Source organism: Nomascus leucogenys, chromosome 10 (genome assembly GCF_006542625.1).
Source record: "Nomascus leucogenys isolate Asia chromosome 10, Asia_NLE_v1, whole genome shotgun sequence".
Lineage (NCBI taxonomy): Eukaryota > Metazoa > Chordata > Mammalia > Primates > Hylobatidae > Nomascus > Nomascus leucogenys.
The window spans coordinates 62,227,433-62,250,659 of record NC_044390.1 but is presented as its reverse complement, the minus strand read 5'-3'; the positions used below and the strand labels follow the sequence as shown (position 1 = coordinate 62,250,659).

The window sequence follows — 23,227 nt, the reverse complement described above, 5'->3', positions numbered from 1 at the left end:
CCATCCTTCGATTTATTCATCCACTCCTCATTCATCCTTCCATCCATCCATTCTTTCACCATTCATCCATTCTTCTATCCACCCATCCTTCCCTTCATTCTCTAATCTTCCATCAATCCACCACCCATCCAATGAGTATCCAAGAACTCTATCATCTAGAAGGAAATGTGGTGGGTACCAAGAGGAACCAGATATGATAGCTGTCTTCAAACAGCTAGAGATAAGACATTGGCACCAATATCTACCACCCAACATGGAAAATAATGGCAGCCACAACTGGTAGTGTTAAGGCACTGATAGGGTGCTCGAGAGGCAGCTTAGCCCACAGCCTCTGCCCTCTCGTTCTCTTAAGCCAAAACAATTTCACAGTGGAGTGGTGAGAAGATAATAGCACCCAACAAACCAGGGTTCAAATCCTACCTCTCCCATGTTTCAACTGGGTGGCCTTGGGCAGGTCATTTCACCTCTCTGGACTCCAAGTCAATATTCCTATCTGTTTAGTGGAGATAAAATCTCAACTGTAGGAGCCATTGTGATAATTACAGGCACACATGGGGCTGTAAAGTCACTGAAGTATAGTGTACCTTCAATATAATGAGTCCTGCTTCTCAGCAGCAAATGACCCCAGATCTGAAACAAAACTTCAGTGTAAGCCTTCCCTCCACCTCTAAGCACACACACACACCTCTTCTATTACATATTTAGGCTGCCTTTGGAGGGAGAAGCAACAGGATCTCAGTAAGCTCTTTTTGAATCTCAACTTTCTTTTTTCCTAAAATAGGGAGAGTAAGCCTTACCTTGGAGAAATGGTGCAAAAACTGATAGAACCATGAAGATTTTAACCCACTACTAAGAATTTAATAAGTAATTCACCCAGTCTCTTAACAAGTAACTTGTTCCCTTTTCTTCAGTTTCTTCCCTAAACTTGGGATTCAGGCAACCTTCCTTAGCATTACATCATTCATATAATCTGGTTTAACCCATTTCTTTGAGTTTATTAACAGAGAAAGGACCTCACCCACAAGACCCCCTTCCCTACTTTCTCTGGCTTTCCCCTTCCAGAACCAATATGGCAGCCGCCAGCTACTTCTGGCTCTTGAGCACTCGAAATGGGAAAGTTCCAATTGTTCTATGTTGTAAGCGTAAAATACTTATTGATTCTGAAGACAAAGTATAGGAAAAAAATGTAAAGCATCTCATTAATAATCATTTGTATTCATTATGTGTTGAAATGATAATCGTTTAGATACCCATGTATTCCACAAAACATATTATTAAAATAAATTGCACTTATCTTTTCTTACTTTAATTTTAAAGTGCTTCTGCTATAAAACTTACAATGATTTATGTGGCCCACATTATATTTCTAGTCCACCATGATGCTCTAGACCTTCCTTCTTTGTTATGGGGGCCTCAAGACCCCACTTCTCACACCCTCCCAAGTTTCCAGGTCAAAATGTACCTTTCAGAGAGTTCTTCTGGGCCCTAGCTCTCTCCACGATCTCTCTTTACGGTTCTGCTCCCAAGAGCTCTGGATTATCTGGGGATTGGTTGAATGGCTTTGGCCCCAGCCTGTCTGTAGGACACAACGGCAGCTTCTCAAAGGAGGGTTCTTCATCAGTGGTTACTGTCAGAAGACAGTTTGGATGAGATCGGCTGTGGTTAATGTATGATGTCTGGAGATAAGCCCATGCATATCCACGAGGCCCATAAAATTCAGTCAAGTGTACATGGACGGGGCCTTGCGGGGGCTGGGGTCAGGGACAAGAATATTAATAAACAGAGGAGGGAACGTTCCCAGAAATTCAGCAATGAGGAGCTGGAGAGGTTTCAGCTGAACAATGAAAGAGCGCTACAATTTTCTTTTCTTTTCTCTTTCTTTCTTTTTTTTTTTTTTTTTTTTTTGAGATAGAATCTTGCTCTGTTGCCCAGGCTGGAGTGCAATGGTGTGATCTTGGCTCACCACAACCTCCGCCTCCTGGGTTCAAGCCTTTCTCCTGCCTCAGCCTCCTGAGTAGCTGGGATTACAGGCATGCGCCACCACGCCCTGCTAATTTTGCACTTTTAGTAGAGATGGGGTTTCTCCATGTTGGTCAGGCTGGTCTCGAACTCCCATCCTCAGGTGATCTGGCCGCCTCAGCCTCCCAAAGTGCTGGGATTACAGGCATGAGCCACCGTGCCTGGCCAAGCCCTAGAATTTTCTAGTGAAATGGCAAGCATGGGATAATTGAAACTAGCCTTCTGAAATACGTCATTTTATTTTATTTTTTCATTTTATTTCTGAGACAGGGTCTCACTCTGTCATCCAGGCTGGAGTACAAAGCCGTGATCGCGGCTCACTGTCACCTCCGCCTCCTGGGTTCAAGTGATTCTCCTGCCTCAGCCTCCTGAGTAGCTGGGATTACAGGTGCCCACCACCACACCCAGCTGATTTTTGTATTTCTAATAGAGACAGGGTTTCACCATGTTGGCCAAGCTCGTCTTGAACCCCTGGCCTCAGGTGATCCACCTGCCTCAGCCCTGCAAAGTGCTGGGAGTATAGGCTATCATTTTTAAATGATTCTCCACCATCCTGGGATTTTGTGAAGAAGTCCACAAGCCTTCTCTTGGGATCTTTCAGAGTTGGCCACATGTTACAGCTGACCCTAGTGTGACTCCTTGGTCTTACAGATAAGGGAATCGGGGCACAGCTAGACTCAGGGACTTGCTGCACCTCATACAGCAAATTGGTGGGGAGAGCAGGGTTTGACCCAGGGTGTCTGGGGCTCTTTGTTTTATTGATTCTTTGGTGCTGCATCCACATGTCCCAGGCTTGGGTGTTTTCAGAAGAAGAGTCTCGCAAGCTGGCGGTTTCTCACATGGCAGCCTCCTCTGCCCTGACTTCTCTGTCTGTCTCTGCCTTCACTTCTTTTCGCTGGCTGTCTCTCTGGCCCTCCCTGTCACTCTCTTCCTCAGCCTCTCTTTCACCATCTCTCCACTCCCTCTTTCTTTCTCCCTCTGTCCTTGCCTCCTTTTCCTTCCTCTTTGAAGCTCTTTCTCTGTCTTTGGGTTTTGTTCAGTGTCTGTCTTTCTGTTTGAATGTCTCATTGTATATTGATGTGTGTGTGTGTGTGTGCGTGTGTGTGTTTTCCTCTCTTTCTCTTCATCCATCAACCTGTTTCTTCTTCTTCTTTTTTTTTTTTTTTTGTTGAGTCAGAGGATGGAGTTTCGCCTTGTCACCCAGGCTACAGTGCAGTGGCATGATCTCAGCTCACAGCAACCTCTGCCTCCCAGGTTCAAGCAATTCTCCTACCTCAGCCTCCCAAGTAGCTGGGACCACAGACACATGCCACCACACCCAGCTAATTTTTGTATTTTTTAGGAGAGATGGTTTCACCAGGTTGGCCAGGCTAGTGTCGAATTCCTGGCCTCAGGTGATCTACCCACCTCGGCCTCCCAAAGTGCTGGGATTACAGGCATAAGCCGCTGCACCCAGCCCACATTAACCTGCTAAGGGATTTTTGGATCTCGTATGGCTAATAATAAAGGGAAACTGATTGAAGAAATACTTGCAGAATGGGAAACTGATGACATGCAATGCAATGATGAGTGACATGAAACAAAGATGTTAAAGGGGAGAATGGGTGGCTCCGCAAATGTACAATATCTTAGCACACTTGGTCTTCATAAAGTATCAATAATAATAATAGCAAAAAGGCAGTGTGCCAGAGACCACCCGTTATGTTGTAGAATATAGTCAAGATCTGTAAAAGATGTTCAAACAAGAAGGAAAGAGGTGCTGGGCACAGTGGCTCATGCTTGTAATCCCAGCACTTTGGGAGACCAAGGCTGGTGGATCACCTGAGGTCAGGAATTCAAGACCGTCCTGGCCAACATGGTGAAACCCCGTCTCTACTAAAAATGCAAAAATCAGCTGGGTCTGCGGGCACACGCCTGTGGTCCCAGCTACTCGGGAGGCTGAGGCAGGAGAATCGCTTGAACTCAGGAGGTGGAGGTTTCAGTGAGCGGAGATCACGCTACCTCACTCCAGCCTGGGAAACAGAGCAAGACTCCATCTAAAAAAAAAAGAAAGAAAAGAAAAGAAAAGGAAAAAGTTAGAAATAAGTGAAGGCAACAGTCATTCATTTCCAAAAACTAGGATTCTTCAAAGGTATTTTTAAAGTCTTGGATAGGCTTTTATTTCATAAGAGCTTCTAATTTGACAGTTGTTGACATTTTTGACAGTTTAGTTGGGGGTAGGGCTTTCTTTTGCCACTTTTTTCCAAAGGAGATTCCATCTTACTGAGGAAAAAAAAATGGAGATTAAAAGATAGCCCGTTTTCCACAATTTTTTTCTGAGACAGGGTCTCACTCTGTTGCCCACGCTAGAGTGCAGTGGTGCGATCATAGCTCACGGCAGCCTCAAACTCCTGGGCTCAAAAATCCTCCTACCTCAACCTCTCAAAGCGCTGGGACAACAAGCACATGCCACCATGTTCGGCTAATTTGTCAATTTTTTTTTTTTGTAGAGATGGGGGTCTCTCATTATGTTTCCCAGGCTGGTCTCAAACTCCTGGTTGCAAACAGTCCCCCTACCTTAACCTCCCAAAGCACTGGGATTGCAGACGTGAGCCACTGTGCCCAGCCCCTCTTCTAAGAATAGTAACTAAGGGCCGGGCGCGGTGGCTCACGCCTGTAATCCCAGCACTTTGGGAGGCCAAGGCGGGTGGATCACCTTGTTCGAGATCAGCCTAACCAACACGGTGAAACCCTGTCTCTACTAAAAATACAAAAATTAGCCAGACGTGGTGGCAGGCTTCTGTAATCCCATTTACTCGGGAGGGTGGGGCAGGGGAAATCGCTTGAACCTGGGAGGCGGAGGTTGCAGTGAGCCAAGATTGCACCATTGCACTACAGCCTAGGCAACAAGAGCAAAATTCTGTCTCAAAAAAAAAAAAAAAAAAAAAAGGAACAGTAGCTAAGAACACGCTGTTTCAGAATTCATGATTAATCTGATTTTTCTTTTTTTGATACTTTTTTAATTTATTTATCTCGTAGTTGGAAACGTAGGTGTCCATAATGCTGCACCGCTTATTCCTCAGAACTTCAAAGCCATCTGCAGCCCATTAGGTTAATCGCCAAGGGCCTCTAGAGAACAGTGGCCCACACTGAAGCTTTGTGGAGCATCAACAAAGGTGCTTATATTAGGGAAGCAAACCTGCTTTTCCAAGAAGCCTCCCTGGGCCTCTCCAGGGGATTCTTGAGCCCTGGCTCAAGACCAGGAAGATCTGAGATACCGGTAGGCCTGGGACTGCTCATGGGCTCCCTGATGCTTCTCTTCCTGGAAACGACGTGAAATTCCTCAGCCTGCATCTTCCCTGTCTGTTATTTTAAGTATTTCTTTTTCTATATTTCTCCCTATGCAAGGTGGATAGCTTAACTTTGGCACAGAGCGAGAGCAAGGAAGGAGGGAGAAGGTGGGGATGAAAGATGAAAGAAGAGGAGGAAAGGGAAGAGGGGAAGGAGGAGGAGGGAGAAGAGGTGGGGAAGGAGGTGGAAGAGGAAGGAGGAGGAGGGGGAGAAAGAGGGAAAGGAGGGGGAGGAAGAGGGGGAGGAGGTGAAGGAAGAGGAGGAGGAGGGAGAGAAGGAGGAGAATGAGGGAGAGTAGGAAGAAGGAGGAGGAGAGAAGGAGGGGAGAAAGAGGAGGAAGAGGAAGAGGAGGGGGAGGAGAACCAGACGAAGGAGGAGGAGGGAAAGGAGGAGGGAAATGAGGAGGAGGGGGAGGAGGAGGACGGAAGGGTAGGAAGAGGCAGAGGAGGAGGAGGGGAAGGAGGAAGAGGGGGAGGAGGAGGGGAAGGAGGAAGAGGGGAAGGAGGAGGGGAAGGAGGAGGAGGGGAAGGAGGAGGAGGGAAGAGGAGCAAGAGGGGGAGAAGGAGGAGGGAAGGAGGAGGAGGGGAAGGAGGAGGAGGGGAAGGAGGAGGAGGGGAAGGAGGAGGAGGGGAAGGAGGAGGAGGGAAGAGGAGCAAGAAGGGAGGAGGAGGGGGAGGAGGGGAAGGAGGAGGAGGGAAGAGGAGGAAGAGGGAGAGGAGGAGGAGGGGGATACAGAGGGGAAGGAGAGGGAGGAGGAGGAGGATGAGGGGGACGAGGGGAAGAAAGAAGAAAAGGAGGAGGGGAGGAAGAGGAGAACAAGAAGGGAGAAAAAGAATGAGGAGGAGGAGAAGGTAAAAAAGAGAGGGACAAGGAAGAAGTGGGGAGGAGGGAAAGAGAGGAGAGACAGGGAGGGGAAGTGGGGAGGAGGGAAAGAGAGGAGGGACAGGGAGGGAAGTGGGGAGAGGGACAGGGAGGGAAGTGGGAGGAGGGAAAGAGAGGAGGGACAGGGAGGGGAAGTGAGGAGGAGGGACAGGGAGGGGAAGTGGTTGTGGTTAGTTCCAGGGGCCATGAAATCGTGGACATCAGCTGGTCGACCACAAGTGTCTGACAGGAGCATGGCCCGGCACATGGGGCTCCTGCTGGTTTGGCTCTGCCTGATTCGCGGTGTGGTCGGTGGTGTGGTCGGTGCTCTATTCAACGTTCTAGAAGAAGGTGAGGAGACAGGTGACCCTGGCTGGGACGGAGTCCTGCACATCGGCTGCTGTATGTAATCAAGTTCCAGTCTCCACGGAGGGCGACAGTCTCCCTTGCTTTAGGTACCTTAAGAAAGAAAAAAATACTCTCCCTTTCAGGTCAGAAACACAATCTATGGGTAAAGATTTTTTTAAAAATAAGAAAGTTCAGCTAATAACATAATGAAAGACTAAGAATATAAACTGGAAAATCCTGGTGACATGTTACTTGAAAACCATGTGTCTCCTCCCTTCATGCTAGGAGATTTTAAATGCCTCATGCAGAGGTTTTGAAAATGAGACTAATTTTCATAAAGTCGATTTTATTCCTTTTCCAAAGTCGTGTTGCCTGTAGCAATTATGAAGGAAAAATAGAAAAATAAGAAAGGAATTCACTATGGATGCATCTGGCACGTTTGATGAGGACTAAGCATAGTTTCAAAAACAATTTTTTATGGAATGACCAAGAAGAATGATCTTGCGATATTTCTTTTAAGTATTCTTCAGGACATCTTTGCATTAAAAAAAAAAAAACACTGTGCTTGCTAATTTTTTTTTAAAAGAACAGAAAAGAAAAAGATACTCCCAATGTAACTATGACCACTGCTTTCTTATCCACTAAAATTATTTTATACTTATGGAAAAATAACACTGTACTTGGCCACAGGTTTTTTTTTAAATCAGACATCATGTTTGTAGATACATAAAAAGGAATATAGATAAGTGGAAGAAAGCTAATTAAGATGATCCTAAAGCTTCTCCACTGTCAATGTCTGGTCTCCTGAATTACGGATGTCATATTTTTCCACATAATACTTGTGCTATTCAGAGGCTTAATGATGAAGCATTTCTCTTAATAATGCATCAGAGAATAAAAACTCATGGGCCCCGGGCTCTCTGGCCTGTATTTTAAATGATGTGGTGGTAGTCTACTTTTGATCTGCAGAACCGTTGCCTATTCACTATCTCCCTCTCTCTCCCCTTGTGAGCATCTGCCTCCTGGACTTATTGTCTCTCTCTTTCTTTCTTTTTTTTGAGATGGATTCTTCCTCTGTCACCCAGACTGGAGTGCAGTGGTGTGATCTCGGCTCACTGCAACCTCAGCCTCCCAGATTCAAGCAATTCTCCTGCCTCAGCCTCCTGAGTAGCTGGGACTAAAGGCACGTGCCACCATGCCCGGCTAATTTTTGTATTTTTAGTAGAGACCAAGTTCCACCGTGTTGGACAGGCTGGTCTCGAACTCCTGACCTTTGGTGATCCACCTACCTCAGCCTCCCAAAGTGCTGGGATTATAGGCAGGAGCCACCGCACCCAGCCTATTGTCTCTTAAGAGTTTCTTTTGAGCTACTGAGTAGCAAACTGCAAGTTTTTGATGCTGGTTGAATTCAATACAGACAATAACAACTGGGTCCCCACAGCAATCCGGCTTGCAGATTATAAGATGTCATCACAAATAAGGGGAAGGTGGGAACTCATAGACATCTAGGGCTCAAAGTCTTGCTCGAGGCCATAGGCTAAGCTTCGTTGGAACCCAGAGATGCTGGAGGGAAATCTGGACTCCTGAGCTTGCCAGGAGCAGTCAAGTGGGACAGAGGAGGCGAAGGGAGTCCTCAGTTCTTGATGAGTGGCGATGTATGAGAGCTCCCAGCTGTGGCTCTTCCTCATCCTCATCAGAGGAGCACTGCATTTTAGTGTTTTAGAAGCAGTGACATGCCGGGCGCTGTGGTTCACACCTGTAATCCCAGCACTTTGGGAGGCCAAGGCGGGCAGATCACGAGGTCAGGAGTTCAAGACCAGCCTGGCCAACATGGCAAAACCCTATCTCTACTAAAAATATAAAAATTAGCAGGGCATGGTGGCAGGTGCCTGTAATTCCAGCTACTCAGGAGGTAGAGGCAGGAGAATCGCTTGAACCCATGAGGCGGAGGTTGCAGTGAGCTGAGATCATGCCATTGCACTCCAGCCTGGGCGACAAGAGCAAGATTCGGTCTCAAAAAAAAACAAAAAAAACAGTGACATGATAGGTTTGCTAGATGCACAGGATGCAGAGGCTAAACAGCATGAGCATCTCCACTCATGAGCATGCGATATACACCTCCACCTCTTCCCACTAGTGCACGATCTAGTGGGAAGACAGAAGAGGAAACAGACCGTGTGTGTGGCACATGCTAAATCGGCTATACGCCTGGCCTGAAAAAGAAAAAGTAGTTGAATTGGCAAGACTTCACCAAGGACTTGATTGAGTGATCTTGTTCCAGGGCTAGGAATTTGCTGTGTCCAGCATGTAATTACTATTGCAAGTTGATGGGTTGTCTAAGGGATTACATGGGAGTGGGGTCCCTTGCGGGGAGAACTGCCCAGGTGTGTATACCGGACATGCTTCGTGAACCCAGAACTCTGGGGTTTTCACTTTTGCCAGTTCAGGCTTTGGTGCAGTAGGACTGCCCGCCAACCAATCGTTTGATGTCAACAACGGTTTGTGCTAAAATGTGAATCTTGCATTGCAAGAGCCATTACTATTTAAAGAGGATGAGGAGGAACCACGGCTAAGAGCTCTCATGCATCCCCACTCATCAAGATCTGAAGGCTCCTCTGGCCTCCTCTGTCCCACTTGACTCTGCTCCTGGCAAGCTCAGGAGACCAGTTTTCCCTCCAGCATCTCTGGGTTCCAACCAAGCTTAGCCTGTGGCCTCGAGCAAGACTTTGAGCCCTCGATGTCTATGAGTTCCCACATCTGAAACAGGAGGATCATGATTCTTGCTGCCTCCCAGGGTTGCTGGAAGATGAAATGGGTTAGCATGCGTGACGCTCAGAACAGAATTGTTATCATTATGTCATTATTACTACTATTACAGTACCGAAAGTACTATTACAGTATTAAAGAGGCAGGATAAGGGTTTGGATTTAGTAGTCGATACTCACAGAGTGAGTTTAACTACTTTAAACTTCTCATACAAGTGGAATCAGGCAATATTTGTCCTTCTGTGACTGGTTTGGTTCACTTAGCCTAATGTCCTCCAGGTTCATCCATGTTACTGAAAACGGCAGGATCTTCTCTTTTTTTTTTTTGAGACGGAGTCTCGCTCTGTCACCCAGGCTGGAGTGCAGTGGCGCAATCTCGGCTCACTGCAAGCTCCGCCTCCCGGGTTCACGCCATTCTCCTGCCTCAGCCTCCAAGTAGCTGGGACTACAGGCACCCGCCACCACGCCCGGCTAATTTTTTGTATTTTTAGTAGAGACGGGGTTTCACCGTGGTCTCGATCTCCTGACCTCGCGATCCGCCCGCCTCGGCCTCCCAAAGTGCTGGGATTACAAGCGTGAGCCACCGCGCCTGGCCTCTCTTTTTTTAATTTTTAAAATTTTTTTGATTTTTTAATTTTTAATTTTATTTTATTTGTTTCTGAGAAAAGGTCTCACTTTGTTGCCCAGGCTAGAGTGCAGTGGCGTGATCTCAGCTCACTGCAACTTCCGCCTCCCGGGACTGAAGTAATCCTCCAACTCAGCCTCCTAGTACTGGGACCACAGGAGCACACCACCATGCCCAGCTAATTTTTTTGTAATTTTGGTAGAGATAAGATTTCGCCAAGTTGCCCAGGCAGGTCTCAAACTCCTGAGCTCAAGCGATCTGCCCACCTCTGCCTTCCAAAGTGCTGTGAGCCACCACACCCAGCCCTGCCTAAAGGTTCTTTGATCAAGGTTGTTTTGACCTAATGGCAGGATCAATAGTAAAGACATCTTCTGGCCAGGCGTAGGTCAAGGTGGGAGGATCGCTTGAGCCCAGGAATTCAAGACCAGCCTGGGAAACGTAGTGAGATCTATGTCTCTATAGCAAATTTTGAAAATTAGCCAGGTATGGGAGTGTATGCCTGTAGTTCCAGCTACTTGGGAGGCTGAAGCAAGAGAATCACTTGAGCCTGGGAAGTCAAGTCTGCAGTGAGCTATGATAGCACCACTGTACTCCAACCTGGGTGACAGAGTGAGATTCTGTCTCAAAAAAAAAAAAAAAAAAAAAAGTAAGTACATGTAGTACATGTTCTTACACAAAGAACAGTAGATAAAATAGAAATTTTAGGGACATTCTGAGAATGGGGTTAATCAGAAACCAACACAGCGAATTAGCATCCAAGACAGAGGTGTTTCAGCCTCCACAAACTGTATTGTCTAGTGATACTCAAATTCTTCATCTTCATCCTCACTGTCTGGGGTTGCATTGCATAGTGTCCTTCCAAATTTCATGTTTACCAGAGATCTGTGAGTATGACTCTATTTGAAATAGGTCTTTGTAGATGTACTTAATTAAGATGCAGTCATAATGGATAAGGGTTGGCCCTAATCCAATGACTGGTATCTTTATAAGAAGAGGAAACAGGCACATCCAGGGAAGACAACCAAGCATAGTCACAAGCAGAGATTAAAGTGATGCTGCCACAAGCCACAGAATTCTACAGCTTGCCAGCAGCCACCAAAAGCAAGGAGAGAGGCATGGAACAGTTTATGCCTCTGAGCTCCTAAGAAGGAACCAACCCTGGCATTTTGGCCTTCTGGCCTCCAGATCTGTGAGACAATAAATGTCTATTGCTCTAGACCAAACAGTCTATGGTACTTTGTCTGGATTTTTTTTTTTTTTTTTTGAGATAGGGTCTCACTCTGTCACCCAGGCTGGAGTGCGATGGCACAATCATGGCTCACTGCAGTCTTGACCTCCCAGGCTCAAGTGATCCTCCTCCCTCAGCCTCCCAAGTAGCTGGGACTACAGGTGCATGCCACCATGCCCAGCTAATTTTTGTGTCTTTATTTATTGTAGAGATGGGGTCTTGCTATGTTGCCCAGGCTGGTCTCAAACTCCTGGGTTCAAGCAGTCCTCCTGGCTCAGCCTCCAAAAGTGCTGGGATTACAAGCATAAATCACCATGCCTGACCAGTAAAATTCTACAACACAAAACCAAGGAAGAAGCAATCACAGAGGCCACGTGTCTCTCCTGTCTGGGGGATGAGTCTCCCGTGGTTTGGTACCCGAGGACCCCAACTCCTCCCCATTCATCATTACTGCTCTTCACCAGTGCTCTTCCAGGCCTTCTGACATTCTCTAGATTCGTAAGTTTTGACTTCTATCTTGTGCTATATTCCTGGTCTTTGACATAGAATGGAAGAGCAAGTGCAGAACTTTGGGAAGACTCCTGACCCAGCTCTTGAACCCAAACAAGAATCTTGGCCAAGTTAGGATCGTAGGACTACCATGTAGCAGGCTGCAGCAATTCCCCACGATAGCGAGGTGACTGCAGCTTTTTTTCCCTAGTCTGTTCAACCAGCTTCCCCAAGCTCCCTCCTCTGGGGCTCCGTAGCTTGGAAAAATAAAGTCTGATAAACTATATCCTCCTGTGGGCAACTGCGAGAATACCAATATCTGCTGTCGAAGATGCTGAAATTCACTGCTCATCCTCTGGAAAAGTGATCAGGTTCAGGGGACTTCGTAAGCTCCCGAACACATTTCACATGCTTTCATTTTATTTACATTCACTTATTCTTTTCCTTTTTTTTTTTTTTTTTCTAGACAAAGTCTTGCTGTGTCACTCAGGCTGGAGTGCAGTGGTGTGATCTCAGGTCACTGCAACCTCCACCTCCCAGGTTCAAGTGATTCTCCTGCCTCAGTCTCCCGAGTAGCTGGGATTACAGGCACACACCACCATGCCTGGCTAATTTTTGTATCTTTAGTAGAGACAGGGTTTCACCATGTTGGCTAGGCTGGTCTCGAAGTCCGGACCTCAGGTGATCTGCCTGCCTCGGCCTCCCAAAGTGCTGAGATTACAGGTGTGAGCCACCATGCCTGGCCCACTCACTCTTTTTCTAATGTGCTTCCTCTCTTCATATCTCTGAAGAACTTTTAACATTTCTTTCAAGGCAGGTTTTCTGGTAGCAAATTCCCTCAATGTTTGTTTGTCTGAGAATCTTTGTCTTTCTTTCTCCTTCACTTTTGAAGAATAATTTTGCAGGGTACAGAATTCTAGATTGAAGATTTTTTTTTCTCTCAACACTTTAAATGCTTCATTCTTAGCTGCATGGTTTCTGGAGAGAAGTTGGGTATAATTCTTATCTTTGCTTCTCTATAGGTAAGGTATTTTTCCCCCTCTGGCTTCTTTCAAAAGATTTTTCTTTTAAAAAATTTTATTTTAGATGTAGGGGGTACATGTGCAGATTTGTACGTTGCATAAATGGTGAGGTTTGGGATTCAATTGAAGCCATCACCCAAATAATGAACATAGGCCCAGTAGGTAGTTTTCTTTTTTTTTGTGATACAGGGTCTTATATTGCCCAGGCTGGAGTGCAGTGGTGTGATCTCAGGTCACTGCAACCTCCACCTCCCAGGTTCAAGTGATTCTCCTTCCTCAGCTTCCCGAGTAGCTGGGATTACAGGCACACACCACCACGCCTGGCTAATTTTTGTATTTTTAGTAGAGACGGGATTTCACCATGTTGGCCAGGCTGGTCTGGAACTCCTGACCTCATGATCCGTCACCTCAACCTCCCAAAGTGCTGGGATTACAGGCATGAGCCACTGCGCCCGGTCATCAATAGGCAGTTTTCAAGCCTGGGTCCCCTCCTTACCTCCCCACTTTTGTAATCCCCAGTGTCTATTGTTCCCATCTTTGTGTCCCTGTGCACCCAATGTTTAGTTCCCACTTATAAGTGAGAACATGTGGTACTTGGTTTTCTGTTTCTGCATTAATTTGCTTAGGCTAACGGCCTCCAGCTGCATCCATGTTGCTAAAAAGGACATGATTTCGTTCTTTGTTATGGCTGTGTGAAACAATTTCGATTTGGGTTTATCTGAAAAAGTGAGACTCATTTTTATTTCAAATAAGGGTATTTTTAAAACCTTACATATTATAACAGAATTTAGCTTGAATTATGACCAAAGGCGAATTCTTGAGAATGAAAAGAATTGGGATGCAGGACTTTCCTGACAAAATAGTTATGATTTTCCAGTGCATAGCTTTGTCTTCTTCCATTCTACACTTTCCTCAAAGGGTCATAAAGAAAGCCAGTTTGTATAAGTATTCTAAGACTAATTCTAGGACTATATTAATTTTTAGGGGCCCTTCTTAATCCTTTGAAATTAAAAATATATATATTATATATATATTTTTATATATATTTTATATATAAAATATTTTGTATATATTTATATTTATATTATATACATATATGTATATTATATATATATATATATAATTTTTTTTTCTTCAAGCCAGGCACGGCGGCTCACACCTGTAATCTCAGCATTTTGGGAGGCCGAGGCGGGTGGATCACCTGAGGTCAGGAGTTTGGGACCAGCCTGGCCAACATGGCAAAACCGTGTCTCTACTAAAAATATAAGAATTAGCCAGGTGTGGTGGTACACACCTGTAGTCCCAGCTACTTGGGAGGCAGAGGCAGAGGCAGAAGACTCCCTGGAACCCACCAGGCAGAGGTTGCAGTGAGCTGAGATCGTGCCACTGCACTCCAGCCTGGGTGACAGAGTAAGACTCCATGTCAAAAAAAAAAAAAAATTCTGTTCAAAGCCCTTATGGAGTCACAATATGTGCTATTTTAACTTTTTTGTATCACTGTCATTAAATTCATACATTCTTGCATCTTTCACAAAGTGACCGGCTTCATTTTGTAGTCCACTTGCTTTGCAACTGCACTGTACTTGCAAGACATTTTTTGAAACATAACGTCCCAACATTCACAACAAATGATCCACCAGGGAGATGGCAGAAAGAATTTCTGGTGTTAATCAGAGTGGGATGTTTGAGTGGGGACTCATAATTTTATAGCACCAAGGATGGTGCACTATGTTTATGATACGATGATGCTGCATTCTGAGGCTTACCTGGTGATACCTGCTCTAAGATCACAGTGCTTAGCAGACAGGCTATGTTGGATTCGTTATCTGTATCTCCCCATTCATGAGATCAGGCCTATGATGATCCTCAAAACCAAAATCCATTTCCTAACAGTTTCACTATGGAATGCATACTGAATGAACCCAACAAATCCAGGAGGTAGATACAATTATAATCCCTATATTTCAGAGAAAGACAAGCTTAACTCCTGATGAGTCCATCGATCTTGGATTCCCGCCTGAATCTCATGGTTTCTGTAGTCCAGAGTCTACCATTCCAGCCACTCCCTTTTTGGGTAGCCCAGAACCTAGCACTAGGCTGGGCACATAGTAGGCATTCAATCCATATTTGTCGCCTACATGAGTGGGCTGAAGGACTGGCTGAATAAATGCAGACCCCTTCATCGTGAGATCTTCCCTACATACTGGAACCGGTGCACAGTTCAGTGGCATTTAATGCATTCAAATAGTGCAATCTATCTCCAGAGCCTTTCATTGTCCCAACCTGAAACTCTGCACCCATTAAATAATAACTGCCCATTCCTCCCTCCCTCCAGCTCCTAACAACCACCATTCTGCTTTTTGTCTCTATGTATTTGACTATTCTAGTTACCTCTTATAAGTAGAATCATATAATATTTGTCTTTTTGTGTCTGGCTTATTTTACTTAACCTAGTATTATCAAAGTGTATCCACGTGGTGGCATCTATTCAAATTTTGTTCCTTTGTAATGCTGAATAATACTCCATTGTATGTGTCTACCATATTTTGTTTATTTATTCATTTGCTCACGGACATGTGGGTTATTTCCACCTTTTAGCTATTGTGAATAACGCTACCATGAACATGGGTTTACAAATATTTGTTTGAGTCTCTGCTTTCAATTATTTTGTATATATACCCAGAAGTGGAAGGGATCTGGGTTTTTAAAAACTCAGCTGGTGATTCTAATATGCAACAAAGCTTGTGAACCATTGTGCTGGTCCATTATGACTACTTCTTAAATAAGATGTGCCTAAGGAAAAACGTTTTAATTTCAAGCCACAATGGCAGCCAGGACAATTTAGCTGAAAAACAAACTTGTGGAATGAATAAACATGAGCAAATAGCAAAATAGTCAGTAATAAATAAAATATACACAACAAATTCAGAATTAAAATCATTGCTTTTGCAAAAATCTTTTCAAAAAATAAAAAAAATTAAGTCATTGCTCTTTTAAGTGTAATCTACAAATTTGATGAACTAGTTTTGAACACAGATTATGTTGAGTTCTAATGCTTTAATATGAGAGATATCTGCAAATTACATTATAGTATGTGTATGGTCTCTTAACCAAACATGACATTTGTAAATTTGCTTGTTGATAAATTGCGCTTTTCTATCTGACAGCATTTTAATGGTTATTAAGCATCATCTATCATGGGCTATTTGGGAAAAAATCAAATTTTTCACTCTATATTTATTCTACAATTCGTTCTATGTTATATTTCATCCTAAAGTTATGACTGCTCTTAAAGCCTCAATTAAGTGAACTTTGTAACAGTTATTTAATATTTAACTAAACACATGCTGGTTTTAAATCAAATAGCCTTTGCGTAAAATCACTTCATCAGGAACCATGCAAAGTAACAAAACAAAAAATTCAAGTTCTAAGGAGGGGGAGGTAAATATTACAGGTTTAATGGCTCATGAAGGAACAATGGTTGAAAAATGCTGCTTTAGCTGGGCGTGGTGGCTCACACCTGTAATCCCAGCACTTTGGGAGGCTGAGGTGGGCGGATCACGACGTCAGGAGTTCGAGACCAGCCTGGCCAATACGGTGAAACCCCATCTCTACTATAAATACAAAAATTAGCCGGGCGTGGTGGCACGTGCCTGTAGTCCCAGCTACTCAGGAGGCTGAAGCAGGAGAATCGCTTGAACCTGGGAGGTGGAGGTTGCAGTGAGCCGAGATCGCGCCACTGTACTCTAGCCGGGGCAACAGAATGAGACGCTGTCTCAAAAATAAATAAATAAATAAAAATGCTGCTTTAAGAAAAAAAAAAGTAAAGCTATCAGGCAGTTTCCTTTATTCCAAGAATATTAGCATATTCAAACTGGGGAGGACTTGACGTCCTAATGTTCTCTCTCCATTTTACAGCAGAGTAAACTGAGGGCAGATGCTTGGTAAGTGGTTGAGCCTGTGCCAGGATTTGGGCCGTTACTTCCTATTGAAACAAACCCTCCGGGGGGATTCGAATTGAATTGCCACATGCTTAACTTTCTTAATTTAATGGAACTTAACATTTCTGAACTTTGTCTCTAAGATGATGGAAACAGTGCCTGCCTCACAAAATTGTTCTGATAAGTTAAATAAAATATAGTTCCCAGGATAGAGATGCTCAGAGCATTTATTTGCATTTCCTACATACCTCAGAGGTATCATTCTTATTTTTCCCTCCTAGAGGAAGAATTTTCCATTCTGAAAGTGGCAACTCCAAAGACATGAATCTCTAATAGTAGAATTCAGGTATTCAGTGAGAAGTGGTGACAGAAATAAAAACCTATAGTGTTCCACATCAGAAACCTATGATGAAGTGGTTTATTTTATAGAAAAATGTGAGAAAAGTAAATCGTTTCCTTTGCCTGCTGAATTTTTTGTTTTAAGAATAATTTTAATCATTCCTATCCTTTAATAATATTTGGAAAATACAGTTAAAGCAAAAGGAAAATAAGAAATCACCCACAATCACACAACTAAAAATAAGCTCTATTGAACTTTGATGCCTAACTTTCAAAATAGTATTATTCTTACTAGAATAGAAATTGGTGAAATCTTTTCATTTCTTTTATTTTAAAGTGACATAAATATTTGTTCAAAATTGTGTCTTTCAGATGAATTATCATCAACTGTGGGTGAGTTGGTCAAAAAACTTTTATTAGAATTTTGTTTCAAATTTTTGCAATAAAATGTGAAACCACTGAATATTCCCTTTCCTGCTAAGAAATCATATTTTTCATTAAAGATTACTATTTTACCTACTTATATATAAAGTAAATTTCATGTCAAAAGTGTTATGAAAAAAGAAGAGTCCCAGCACTTTGGGAGGCTGAGGCGGGCGGATCACGAGGTCAGGAGATCGAGACCATCCTGGCTAACATGGTGAAACCCCGTCTCTACTAAAAAACTACAAAAAATTAGCTGGGCGTGGTGGCGGGTGCCTGTAGTCCCAGCTACTGGGAAGGCTGAGGCAGGAGAATGGCGTGAACCCGGGAGGCGGACCTTGCAGTGAGCCGAGATCACGCCACTGCACTCCAGCCTGGGTGACAGAGTGAGACTCTGTCTCAAAAAAAAGAAGAAGAGATAAATCATAATGTTACTGTTAATTTTACTTTTGGGTGATTAAACATTTCATTACATGTAACTTCATAATGTGATTTTTAGCAAAAATCAAGTATTATGGAAAATAATGAAAGAAAATTCCTTTTGCCACCTACAAATGAAGTACAAATTTTTCCATATCTATTTATATGCTCATCTTTATTAATGCCTACTTGATATTATAAAGCCAATTTCATTTTAAAATTCCCTCAGGGATCAATATTTTTTAATTAATTCTTATTTTTTAAACTAATACTAATCATGCTGAAATAAACATTCTTAATCTAAGTGTCATTCCAATTAAAACTAGGAAAGCACAGGGCATTACATTAACACTATTTTAGGTTCTAACATAAGTGATATTGTAAAAAGGAAAAAAATTATATAAAATAACAGGCAAAGTTATTTTATGATTGTGTACTTTAAATTCCTAAGAACATGAATAAAAATTATTAGTTTTAATAAAGTAATATGGCTACATGGCTGGATACAAGATAAACATACAACAGTCAATAGTTTTTCTCTATACTGGTAAGAACCAACTGGACATTGATGGAAATGGAAAACATTCTGTTTAACATCAGTGACCATAAAAAAGCACTTTGGAATTAAATTAGTGATAAATGTGTAGGATTTACATAGAATAAATAAGAAAGTCATATTGAAGAGCAAAAAAATACATTTTGAAAAAGAGATGATGCCATGTTCTTGGATGGAAAACATAATGCCATAACGATATCACTTTTTCCCAAACTGAAGTTTTTATTTAATTTTATTTTACGTAAGAGCCTATTTTAAAGCCTAATAATAGTGAAATAAATGTCAGCTCTAAATTTTATTTTTCAGAAACTATAACTCATTTTCCAGAAGTTAAAGGTAAGTTGATCAGAAAACTTTGATTATTAATGTATATTTTCTTTTTTTTTTGTATATTTTCTTTTACTTTTGTAAAAATGGGGGAATCAGTAATGTTTCTCCGGTAAAAAAAAAAATCATTTTTTCTCCGTATATAAAATGTAACATAAATGCCTTGTAAACAGATAAAGAAAACAGAGGTATAGAAGTCACTCTGAACTTTCATCAGCACTAAATGTGTCTACTGTTTAATTTCTGCCAATCTAACAGGAAATAATAGATTTTAAAATTTATATAGAAAAAACATCCAATAATAATTAGAAATATGAACAAAGTGCTGGAGTAGATAAATATTTTGTCTCATCAGATATTTAGACATACTAAAATATTGTAATATAAACAACATGGAATCAGCCTAGAAAGATAGAAGGAAGAGGAGGAGGAGGAAGAGGAGGAGGAGGGGGAGGAGGAGGGAGGAAGGAAGAAGAGGAAGAAGAAGAAGGAGGAGGAGGAGGAAAAGGAGAGAAGAAAAGAAGAAATATTTTGTGATGCTTGCTGACTCCAGAGCCTGCTCATTTTACCACCATGCGTCGTTACCTCTGTAATAATTTCAAGGAACTTTATAGAAAATATAGAATGGATCCCAGGATATATTAGAATAATCCATGGTTTTAAACATGATCGTTTAAATGTACAGGTGATTTATTTCATCATCAATCTGTCATTACTAAATATGTTTGAAAGAAAATAAAGTTGCATTACCCTTTGGCATCATATACAAAAGTAAATTCCAGCTTAATCAAATTTTAAATGTAAAAGGAACAAAATTGTTTAAGAAGAAAATTGAAAATATATGTATGGCCTAAGGACCAACAGATCTTTTAAAGCAAGGCAGAAATCTTCTGTAATACAGGTAAACATTTTTAAAGTGTGTAAATGCTTCGTGCTAATGAAAATTCAGGTAAAGGAGCACAATTGGTGGGAAAGACTAGTTGCCGTTTTCCTTTGACAAAGCAATATTCATCAATGTTAAAATTGTATATACTTTGTCCTTGTAACCTTGCTTTGGGTATTCTATAGAAAGAAATGCTTCAATACATAAGGATTTAAATATGTGAAATGTTTACTACAGCTGTATTTACAGTAGGAAAAATCTGAATGTGGAAATACTGAATAAATTGTGGTGAATCTGTATCACAGAACATGAATCAGCATTAGAAAGAAGTTAAGGCCGGACTCAGTGGCTCATGCCAGTAATCCCAACATTTTTGGAAGCTGAGGCAGGAGGACGCTTGAGCTCAAGAGTTTGAGACCACGCTGGCCAACATAGTGAGATCTCAGCTCTACAAAAAATTTAAAAATTAGCTGGGCATGGTAGCACCCACCTGCAGTCCCAGCTACTCCAGAGGTTGAGGTGGGAGGATTGCTTGAGCCCAGGAGGATAAGGCTGCAGTGAACCATGAAGAAGTTAGAGCTATACGATCACTCTAAGAAGATTTCTGTGATGTGTTAAGTTGGAAACTCAAGTATAAAATATGATTCATTTTGAAGTGTAGCAAAAAATTACGTATGTGTGCCTGTATGTGTGTATGCACATATAACTATATATATATGTATATCCTGTATTAACCATATAGCATATATACAAAACCATATAACATATATAAGTATATATATAAAACCATACAACATAGATATACCCAAGTGACACACATACACACATGTATAGTTGTATGGGAGAGGCAGAGAAAGAGAGATGATGGAAGGAGGTAAAAATAAGAGATCCAGGGGTGGGGGGGGAAGAATTGTTTGGTAGATAAATGCCCACATTTATGTTTCTATGTTTAGGAGAGATTTCTGAAACTGGGGCAAATGCTAAACAAAATTTTGAGACGGCTTATACCCTGGAAAAAAAGTAGGGCAGGGGCAGGAATATAAAACAAAAGACCTTTGTCATTAGAGAGCCAAAGTTCTGCTATTGAGTGGCACAATAACATTTACTACAGCCACAGCCAATGATTCTGATTTCAAAGGGCAACAGCTCCTAGGAAGACAGTCGCTTGATAACCTCTCTCCTAACACACCCAGAAACAGAAGAAGAATTGTGTTTTCTCTAGATGGGGAGTGCGTCTTTCCATTCCACTATAAAAATGGAACATACTATGACTGCATCAAGTCCAAGGCAAGACACAAGTGGTGCTCGTTGAACAAGACCTACGAAGGATACTGGAAGTTTTGCAGTGCAGAAGGTGAGTGTCCTGCCTCTGAATACCTCAGAGCAGTAATCTTGGTCTCTGAGCCTGGGATCTGAGGCGAAACACAAGAGGGTTCTGAAAATAGAATCCATAACCAATTAAATTGTGAAAATAAAGGATGTTCAATTTCTGACGATATAAAAATCACATTGCACCATAGATATGAGCATTTCAACCACATTATTTTGAAAAGAAACTTTTTAGTAGAACATCAAAGTAATATGGGATCTGAATCCCTCACCAATATTGTTCCCATGTGCCTTTGGTGAAATAGGGCAGAGCAGATGATACTGAATAGGAAGCAAAGTGTGTATTTGGGTGTGTGTGCGCGCGCGCACATGTGTGCATATATGTATGTCAGTGTGAGTGTGCATGTGTATGTGTGCACATTTGTTCACGTGTATGCACACACGTGTGCATGTGTGTGCACGCATGTGCGCTTGTGCACGTGTGTGCATGTGTGTGCATATGTGTGCATGGTGTGGTGGAGGGGGGTGCAAATTAGAAAGGTTTCTTATTCTGACTGCTTCTTCCTCTTCCTCCTCTGCAGATTTTGCAAGCTGTGTGTTTCCCTTCTGGTACAGACGCTTGATCTACTGGGAGTGTACGGATCATGGGGATGCATTTGGGAAAAAATGGTGTTCACTGACCAAGAATTTTAACAAGGACCGAATTTGGAAATACTGTGAATGATGGTGAGATTTACGAGGGGAGGGGGATTAAGACGTTTAATCATTCTCCTTGGAAAGAACCTATAGTTTTTGTTGGCAGAGGAGAACACTTTCTCATTAGAGAGGGTTGTTTTTTTTTTTTTTTTTCTGGGATGCGAGTTGAAGGTGATCTAACTATAAATAACTAGAGGTTTTTGATTAAGGATTATGGGGTTTTAATATGGAAATCTGTAGTTTAGCCTCAGCACTTTAATTGCTAACTGTGTAAAATTAGTCCCTTTTAAAAATTAAGTCTATGGGGTAGGCGTGGTGGCTTATGCCCGTAATCCCAGCTCTTTGGGAGGCCAAAAAGGACTCCTGGCCTACTTGAGGCCAGGAGTTCAAGACCAGCCTGGACCAACATAGCAAGACCCCATTTCTACAAAACAAAAATTAAAAAATTTAACTAGGCATGGTGGCACACACTTGTAGTCTCAGCTACTCGGGAAGCTGAGGCAGGAGGATCACCTGAGTTCAAGAGTTCAAGGTTGCAGTGAGCTGTGATGAAAGAGAGACCCACCTCTAAAATAAAATAAATGAAGTAAAATAAGCTTATGGATTTTGGGTGATAGTGATGTGTCAGTGTAGATTCATCAATTGTAACAAATGTTCCACTCTGGTGGAGGATATTGATAACACGGTGCCTATGTGTACATGGAAATTTTTGTACCTACTACTCAATTTTTCTGTGACTTAAAACTGCTCTAAAAAAATAACATGTATTAAAAATGCATTACCTTGGCTGGGAGCGGTGGCTCACACCTGTAATTCCAGCACTTTGGGAGGCCGAGGCAGGTGGATCATGAGGTCGGGAGATCGAGACCAGCCTGGCTAACACGGTGAAACCCCGTCTCTTCTAAAAATACAAAAAATTAGCCGGGCGCGGTGGCGGGTGCCTGTAGTCCCAGCTACTCGGGAGGCTGAGGCAGGAGAATGGCGTGAACCCGGGAGGTGGAGCTTGCAGTGAGCCGAGATCGTGCCGCTGCACTCCAGCCTGGGTGACAGAGGGAGACTCCGTCTCAAAAAAAAGAAAAAAATGCATTACCTTAATAAAGAATATTTCTAAAACGAAAAAAAAGTGATAACTGAGGTGATACCTGAGGTAGGAATATAGGTGTGGAGATAAAGTATCAGAGTGATGTTTAAAAAGGGTTAGATATGAACCACACGAACAAAGGCAACAAAGCTGGGTGCATTGTACAAAGTGAGGGAAAGCCACTGGGGCTGGTCCATGGTGAGTGCCCTGGGAGCCAGGCAGTGGGCAAGTCAGCACTTGAGAGCTGGCTAAGTCCAAAGAGAAGCCACAGAGCATCGTTCTGTAAGCAGAATCTGGATACAATCCAATTTGATTATAGAGGCCAGGAGTGGTGGCTGACACCTGTAATCCCAGCACTTTGGGAGGCAGAGGCAGAAGGATTGCTTGAGCCCTGGAGTTTGAGACTAGCCTGGGCAACATAGCAAGACCTCATCTCAAAAGGAAAAAAAAAAAAATGAAAGAAAATAACAAAGAATAGTAGAGAGGAAATATCTGATAGAAGGCCCTGAGAAAGTAGGAAGAGATGGGATGATCCCAGGAGGAGG

At 42.6% G+C, this 23,227-nt stretch overlaps 1 protein-coding gene across 1 annotated transcript; it reads left to right on the top strand.

Annotated features, from left to right (window-relative positions):
- Positions 1-5,296: 5,296 nt before the first annotated feature.
- BSPH1 (binder of sperm protein homolog 1) lies at positions 5,297-21,629 on the top strand. The gene is given in 6 exon segments (XM_003282205.2): positions 5,297-5,363; positions 8,189-8,194; positions 17,340-17,360; positions 18,673-18,702; positions 20,799-20,930; positions 21,487-21,629. Coding segments are annotated over 6 exon segments (399 nt in total).
- Positions 21,630-23,227: the final 1,598 nt, after the last annotated feature.